The sequence below is a fragment of the Calidris pugnax genome, unplaced genomic scaffold (genome assembly GCF_001431845.1).
Source record: "Calidris pugnax isolate Ruff unplaced genomic scaffold, ASM143184v1 scaffold310, whole genome shotgun sequence".
In the NCBI taxonomy this organism is placed as follows: domain Eukaryota; kingdom Metazoa; phylum Chordata; class Aves; order Charadriiformes; family Scolopacidae; genus Calidris; species Calidris pugnax.
Window position 1 is genome coordinate 339,616 of NW_015091031.1, and position 8,162 is coordinate 347,777.

The 8,162-nt window shown below is 54.4% G+C and overlaps 3 protein-coding genes across 3 annotated transcripts; 2 read left to right on the forward strand and 1 right to left on the reverse strand.

The window, feature by feature from the left end:
- Positions 1-94: 94 nt before the first annotated feature.
- Positions 95-409, reverse strand: LOC106896276 (feather beta keratin-like). The gene has a single exon (XM_014956109.1). It carries the CDS (start codon positions 407-409, stop codon positions 95-97), a length of 315 nt encoding a protein of 104 aa, XP_014811595.1.
- Positions 410-3,141: 2,732 nt separating this feature from the next.
- Positions 3,142-3,473, forward strand: LOC106896283 (feather beta keratin-like). Its single transcript, XM_014956115.1, has one exon. It carries the CDS (start codon positions 3,142-3,144, stop codon positions 3,454-3,456), a length of 315 nt encoding a protein of 104 aa, XP_014811601.1. The 3' UTR covers positions 3,457-3,473.
- Positions 3,474-6,180: 2,707 nt separating this feature from the next.
- On the forward strand, positions 6,181-6,686 carry LOC106896281 (feather beta keratin-like). The gene has a single exon (XM_014956113.1). It carries the CDS (start codon positions 6,181-6,183, stop codon positions 6,493-6,495), a length of 315 nt encoding a protein of 104 aa, XP_014811599.1. The 3' UTR covers positions 6,496-6,686.
- Positions 6,687-8,162: the final 1,476 nt, after the last annotated feature.

An 8,162-nucleotide genomic window follows, 5' to 3' on the forward strand; every position in this document is an offset into this window, starting at 1 on the left:
CCCATGAGCCAGAAAAGGCGGGAGGTGCATTGTCAATCCGTGCCGTGGATTCCATGGTGCGAGTGGTTGGTGTCAGGGGTTGTGGGCGATGTCCTTAGCAGATGTTGCAGCCTCTTCCGCCATAGCATCCACCCAGGCCTCCCAAGCCGTAGCCGAAGCCGTAGCCAAAGCCACCGGAGGAGACGGGCACTCCCTGGGCGCTGAGTTCGTTGCCCACGGCAGCCGATGCGGAGGATCCGACGAAGGTGCTCTGGGGGTGGGAGGTGAGGATGGGTCCTGGCAGGGTGACCACCACGGGGGAAGGCTGGATGAGGACGCGGGAGGCCTCACACTGCCTGACACAGGGCTCGTTGCAGCTGTTGGCCAGCGGGGTGGGTCCGCAGGGGCGGCAGAGGTCGTAGCAGGCCATGTGTGTGGTGTGGAGGGTCCCTGGAAGAGAGGGTGTTGAGGAAGGGGAGGGGGCGGCGGGTGTTGGAGGAGAGGGGCGTTGTGGGTGAGGAGAAGGAGGGTGAGGGGGTTGAGGCTCACCTTGTTGAGGGTGGAGGAGAAGGCGTGAGGAGAAGTGTGTGAGGGAGAGAGGCGCTGGGCCGGCTTTTATGCTGGTCCGCGAGGGGCGGGACAGGCTTTGCGCATGTCCACGTTTGGCAGCAATCAGCTCTTTCATACCACAGCCTGGTGAGTAATGAGGTCAAGGCTGTCTTCCTTCCCACAACGCTCCCTTTTCACATTGTCCTTTTAAGGTAGTGTCCACTTGTCCGTGGCAGCAGCTTTTAAGTCCTAGTCTTAGAGGCCGAAGGCTTGATGTCAATGGCGAGTGTCAGGGAATGCAGAAGATGTGACCCATGCACCAGAGTCACCCCATATGTGGTCCTGTGTCCCCTTCCCCGTTGCTGTCAGGACCTTGGGCAACCAATGTGTGGTGCCCAGGCCACCACTCCCCTTGCTGCAGAGTCTTCAGCTGAACCAACTTGGGGTCCTTGCTGCATGGTGCCCATTTCACCTACATCCGGGTCCCCATGCCACCACCTTACCTTTCTTTTGGTTCCCCAGCTGATCCCTTGCGAGGGTTCCCTAGGTCACCATCCCCTTTTCATTGCAGTGTCCACACTGAGTCACTCAAGGGACCTCCAGACCAACATCCTCCTTGCTGCAAGGTCCCCACACCACCTGTGCAAGGGACCCCTAGCCACCATCCCTTTGCTCTGAGGTCACACAGAAAGATCCCTCTGTGAGGTCACCACCATCCTCACTGTGTGGTCCCTGAGGTACAGTATGGGGCACCGAGGACCAGGTGCCAAACAAACATGTGATCCTGCTTTGCTGTAAAGATGGGGCTTTGTGGTGGGTTTCCTTTGCCTGGATGCCAGGTAGCCACCAAAATGCTCTATCGCTTCCTTTCCTTAGCTCATCAGGAGGAGAAAAATTCAACGAAATCCTGAGTCAAGGACAGAGAGATCGCTCACCAATTACTGTCACAGGCAAAACAGCATTGACTCGGGGAAATTAATTTAATTTATGACCAATAAAACACCACAGTAGGATAATGAGAAATAAAAACTATGGTCTTCAAACACCTTCCCCTAAACAGCCCCTTCTTCTGGACTCGACTTCACTCCCACATTCTATACCACCTCCCACAGCGCAGCAGAGGGGGACGAGGAATGGGAGTTGTGATCAGTTCATCGCTTGTTTTTTCTACCCCTCCTTATACCTCACACTCCTCTCCTGTTTTTCTGTGGGGTCCCACCCGTGGGAGACAGTTCTCCACAAACTTCTCCAACGTGGACCGTTCCCATATGCTGCACTTCTTCACAACCTGTTCCAGCATAGGTCCTTCCAATGGGATGCAGTCCTTCAGGAACAGACTTCTCCAGTGTGGGTGCCCTGGAAGGCACAGGACCTTCCAAAAGACTTAGTCCCGCATGGGATCCTCTCCATGGGGTCAGAGCCTCCTTTGGGCATCCACCTGCTCCAGGAAGGGGACCTCCATGAGCTGCAGGGAAGTATCTGTTCTGCTGTGGACCTCCATGGGCTGCAAATGTACAGCCTGCTTCATCATGGTCTTCACCACGGGATGCAGGGGAATCTCAGCTCCAGTGCATTGAGCACCTCCTCCCCCTCCTTCTTCACCGACCTTGTTGGATGTAGAGTTATTTCCCTCACGTATTCTTACTACTCTCTTCCAGCTCCTGTTGCGTACCAGTTTTTTCCACCCTTCTTAAATATATTATCACAGAAGTGCTACCACTGTCACTGATCATATCACATTTAGCCAAGGGGGTGTCCATCTTGGAGCTGGCTGGCACTGGCTCTTTGGATGTAGAGTTATTTCCCTCACGTATTCTTACTACTCTCTTCCAGCTCCTGTTGCGTACCAGTTTTTTCCACCCTTCTTAAATATATTATCACAGAAGTGCTACCACTGTCACTGATCATATCACATTTAGCCAAGGGGGTGTCCATCTTGGAGCTGGCTGGCACTGGCTCTGTTGGACATGGGGGAACATCTGGCATCTTCTCATAGAACCCATCTCTGCAGCCTCGTTGCTACGAACAAGTACAACGCCTCACGCCGAGAACACCTCCAAAGCCCAGTCCAGTATTCCAGGGCTATGATGCAACGGGGTCCACTACTGACAAAGCACCCATAAACCACAATACATGAGTTCCTCAGGATAGATGTGGGGAGTCAGTGATGACAGCCCACATCTCCTCTGCTAAGGCCACGTCTGGCGAATGCCCTGAAAGGCATCTATGCAAATCTTTCAAAATACCTAATCACAGTGGAAAGCTGCCACCAAGGTGAAATGGACATGAGGAGAAGCTGAAAAAGAAGCATTGTGGTAATGAAAACACACCCCACCTCATTACTTGAATGGTTGTGGCACAGAAGGACTCATTGCTGCCAAACGTGGACATGCGCAAAGCCTGTCCCGCCCCTCGCGGACCAGCATAAAAGCCGGCCCAGCGCCTCTCTCCCTCACACACTTCTCCTCACGCCTTCTCCTCCACCCTCAACAAGGTGAGCCTCAACCCCCTCACCCTCCTTCTCCTCACCCACAACGCCCCTCTCCTCCAACACCCGCCCCCCCCTCCCCTTCCTCAACACCCTCTCTTCCAGGGACCCTCCACACCACACACATGGCCTGCTACGACCTCTGCCGCCCCTGCGGACCCACCCCGCTGGCCAACAGCTGCAACGAGCCCTGTGTCAGGCAGTGTGAGGCCTCCCGCGTCGTCATCCAGCCTCCCGCCGTGGTGGTCACCCTGCCAGGACCCATCCTCACCTCCCACCCCCAGAGCACCTTCGTCGGATCCTCCGCATCGGCTGCCGTGGGCAACGAACTCAGCGCCCAGGGAGTGCCCGTCTCCTCCGGTGGCTTTGGCTACGGCTTCGGCTACGGCTTGGGAGGCCTGGGTGGATGCTATGGCGGAAGAGGCTGCAACATCTGCTAAGGACATCGGCCACAACCTCTGACACCAACCACTCGCACCATGGAATCCACGGCACGGATTGACAATGCACCTCCCGCCTTTTCTGGCACATGGGTTTCTTCTCCAGGGCTCTTCCTCTCAAGGCACCAAGCAAGGAAGCACCGAAGGGGCCGGCCTGCCCACGCTGTCTGGAAACACGGACCATGGACCTCCTCCTCTTCTCCCACCTCCTTCTTTCCAGCCACCCTTCACCTACATTCACTGCTCTCCACTGCAACCACTTCCTGACAAGGCAAAGCCCACAAGGGACCACGAGTGGTCACCTCCCAATGCGGGGCTAGAAAACTTCAACACTCCGGCAACATCTATCTCACAGGAGGGCTCTTGCTCACCCTACCTCCAACTCAGACCGGCTCCCTTCCACTTGGCAGTCCTGCCTTTACACTCTGTTCTCTCAATAAAGTTCTCCTGCATCCAAACCTTAGATTCTTTCAGTGGCTTTTTTCTCAAAGCAGAGGCTCAGAACAGCAGTCTCGCCATAATCACATCCAGTCAGGATTTCAGGATCTCCAAGGACGGAGTCTCCAACACCTCTCTCCACAACCTGTTCCACACTATGAGCAACCTCACGATGAAAAAGGGTTGCCTTCTCTTCCAAGGAAACTGCACGCCTTTTCAGCTTTCTCCATTCCCCCTTCCCGTGCCTTGGGCACCCATGAGAAGACTCTGACTCCCCTCTCCTCATTCCCTCCAGCCATGGTGTCAGCTGGGATGCAGCTGACGTTCTTAGTTGTAGCTGGTAGGGTGCTGTGTTTTGGATTTGGGATGATAATACCCTTGACAGCCCAACAATAGTTCTGGTTTTGCCAAGCACTCAAGCTCTTTTCTGATCCTCACACCACCCCACCAGCAAGGAGGCTGGGAAGGCACAAAAAGTTTGTAGAAAACATGCCTGGGGCACCTGACCCAACTGATCAAAGGGATAGTCCATGCCATATGACATCATGCTCGGCATATAAAAGTGAAGGAAAGAAAGAAAGGGTAATGTTTGGTGTTATGACGTTGTCTTCAAAATAAACCATCATGTGGGACGGAACCCTGCATTCCTGGAGATGGCCGAACTCCTGCCTGCCATTGGGAAGAGCTCAAGGAACTCCTTGGTTTGCTTTCCCTGAGCATCCAGCTTCACCCAGTTCCCTCCGCCGCTCCTCAGAAGATTTGTGCTCCACACCCCTCACCAGCTTCCGTGCCCTTCTCTGGACACTCTCCAGCACCTCAATGGCATTCTTGTAGCCAGGGGCCCAAAACTGAACACACAATTCCAGGTGGGGCCTCACCACTGCCCACTACAGGGGGACCACCCCTTCCCTACTCCTGCTCGACTCACTCCTCCTCATACGAGCCACGACCCAACTGGCCTCCTTGGCTACCTGGGCCCACCGCTGGCTCATAGTCAGCTGGCAGTCAAACAATTCCCCAGACCCTTGTCCACGGGGCAGCTTTCCACACCCTCTTGCCCAAGACTGGAGAGTTACAGCGGGTTCCTGTAAATCCAAGTCGAGGAGCTGGTACTGAGACACCTTGAACCTCACACCACTGGCATCGGCCCTTCGATCCAGCCTGTCCTGATCCCTCTGCAGAGCCATCCTACCCTCACACAGGTCAACAAACCCACCAAATTTGGTGTCCTCTGCAAACTTCCTGAGGGCACACTCTCTCCCCACGTCCACATCAATGATAAAGATGTTAAACAGAACTCGCCTCACAACTCACCACCGGCAAACACCACTCGTGGCCGGCCACACCCTGGATTTATTCTCCATTCACCACAACTCCATGGGCATGGCCATCCAGAGGGTTTTTTAGGAAGTGAAAAGTACACGCATCAGACCAACTTGAAGGCAGTTTCTCCATATGAATGCTGTTGGAGAATGACCACCTAGTTGTCCTGTATATGCCGTGTGATGGCACTCAAGATGATCTGCTCCACAACGTTCCCCAGCACCAAGCTCAGCCTGAGAAAAATTTCTCCCAGTTACAACCTTATGAGAGAGAGGGGCACTGAGACACCAACAGAACAAACACAACTGGAAAAGCCAGGTCTAAAGAGAGGGTTAACGAGGTGTAATCATGACAAGGAGGGAGGGAATATGATGGAAGGGGCAGCACCTCATGCCCGCCACACCATCAAAGCCCAGAGCAGCCTGCCAGGGCTTGGACAAAATGAGGCCCCCTCTGCACAGTGCACCCACAAACCACACCACACCAGTACCATGGGATGACTGCACTGGTGACACCCCACCTCTCCTAGGATTTGGCTGCATCTGTCAAATGCCCTGACACAGCATCCATGCAAATTCTCTAAAAGACCTACAGTCCCTTGAAAGCTGCCGACAAGCCCAAGTGGACGCGTCCTTACAAGGATGACAAGAAAGTGGAGAATTGTTGGAAGAAAGACACACCCCACCTCATTACTCACCAGGCTGTGGTATGAAAGAGCTGATTGCTGCCAAACGTGGACATGCGCAAAGCCTGTCCCGCCCCTCGCGGACCAGCATAAAAGCCGGCCCAGCGCCTCTCTCCCTCACACACTTCTCCTCACGCCTTCTCCTCCACCCTCAACAAGGTGAGCCTCAACCCCCTCACCCTCCTTCTCCTCACCCACAACGCCCCTCTCCTCCACCACCCGCCGCCCCCTCCCCTTCCTCAACACCCTCTCTTCCAGGGACCCTCCACACCACACACATGGCCTGCTACGACCTCTGCCGCCCCTGCGGACCCACCCCGCTGGCCAACAGCTGCAACGAGCCCTGTGTCAGGCAGTGTGAGGCCTCCCGCGTCGTCATCCAGCCTTCCACCGTGGTGGTCACCCTGCCAGGACCCATCCTCACCTCCCACCCCCAGAGCACCTTCGTCGGATCCTCCGCATCGGCTGCCGTGGGCAACGAACTCAGCGCCCAGGGAGTGCCCGTCTCCTCCGGTGGCTTTGGCTACGGCTTCGGCTACGGCTTGGGAGGCCTGGGGGGATGCTATGGCGGAAGAGGCTGCAACATCTGCTAAGGACATCGCCCACAACCCCTGACACCAACCACTCGCACCATGGAATCCACGGCACGGATTGACAATGCACCTCCCGGCTTTTCTGGAGCTCATGCTCACTCTACCTGCAACTCAGACCAGCTCCCTTCCTCTTGGCATTCCTACCTTTACACTCTGTTCTCTCAATAAAGTTCTCCTGCATCCAAACCTTAGATGTCTTGAATTTCTTTCTTCTCATAGAGGCGCTCAGAACAGCGGTTTCTCCATAACCATGTCCAGTCATATTTACAGTATCTCCAAGGATGGGGTCTCCAACACCTCAACAACCTGTTCCATCTATGCGCACACTCACAATGAGAAAGGGTTGCCTTCTCTTCCAAGGAAACTGCACCTCTTTTTGGCTTTCTCCATCTCCCATTGCCCTGGCCTTGGGCTCCCATGAGAAGACTGACTCCCCTCTCCTCATTCCCTCCAGACATGGTTTCAGCTGGGATGCAGTTGACTTTCTTACTCGCAGCTGGTAGAGTGCTGGGTTTTGGATTTGGGATGACAATGCCCTTGAGAGCCCAGCAATGCTTCTGGTTGTTGGTAAGCCCTCAAGACCTTTCCTGCTCCTCCGGCAAGGAGGCTGGGAAGGCACTAAATGGTGGAAGGTGACACTGCTGGGAAAGATGATCCCAACGGAACAAAGGGATAGTCCATGCCATATGACCTCATGCTCCAGATAGAAAGCTGGGTGAAAAGAAAGAAGGGGAGGATGTTTGTGTTCATGATCTTGGTCTTCCCAAGGAAACACAAAATGTGAAGAAGCCCTGCTTCCCGGAGATGGCTGAACACCTGCCGCACGATTGGAAATAGTGAAGGAGTTCCTTGGTTTCCTTTGCTTGTGTGCACAGCTCTTTCTTTCGTTATTACTCTGTCTTTATTATCTCAACCCACAAATGTTCTCACTTTATCCGCGGAATCTATTTCTCATCCCATCGTGGTGGGACTGAGCGACCAGCTGCCTGCACCTAGTTGCCAGAGGGGTACGAACCACGACACCTCCCAACCAGGATTCAGAGATATTGATGACATCTCCCCCACGCAACTTTGCCTTCTGGCTGAAAAACCTCCCAGCTCTCTCAACGTCTCCTCAGACGAAGGATGCTTCCTTCTCTTCACAATCTTGGTGGCCCTGCACTCAACCACCTCCACTACCTCCATGGCCTTCATAATCTCCCAGAATCCTGGAGTTGGGACAACACTTAAGAACCACTCCAACTGTTCATCTGACACTAAGAAGTGCACCACTACACTGAGTCCCTCAGGGTCAAGACTATTCCTTTCTCCATTCCTCCAGAGACTGGGACTAAGTGACTCAGTCGCATCCCTGGGCAGCTGTGAGGCTACTCTTCCCCAAGCCTCTACTGTTCCTGGGGTTGTTGTGACCCAAGTGCAGAACCCAGCACTGAGCCTTTCTGATCCTCAGACCATTGCCCATGATCCATTCATCCATCCTACCCTCAAGCAGACCAACACACCCACCCGCCTTGGTGTCCTCTCCCAACTTACTGAGGGTGCAATCAATCCCCTAGTCCAGATCCTTGATAAAGACAGGAAAAAGAACTGGACCCAGTTCCCACGCCTGGGGAACACCACTGGTGACCAGCAACAACCTGAATTTACCTCCATTCACTACAACTCTA

Excerpts from the sequence above, each read along its gene's own strand:
- LOC106896276 (XM_014956109.1), bottom strand. The coding sequence starts at position 409 with ATGGCCTGCTACGACCTCTGCCGCCCCTGCGGACCCACCCCGCTGGCC.
- LOC106896283 (XM_014956115.1), top strand. The coding sequence starts at position 3,142 with ATGGCCTGCTACGACCTCTGCCGCCCCTGCGGACCCACCCCGCTGGCC.
- LOC106896281 (XM_014956113.1), top strand. The coding sequence starts at position 6,181 with ATGGCCTGCTACGACCTCTGCCGCCCCTGCGGACCCACCCCGCTGGCC.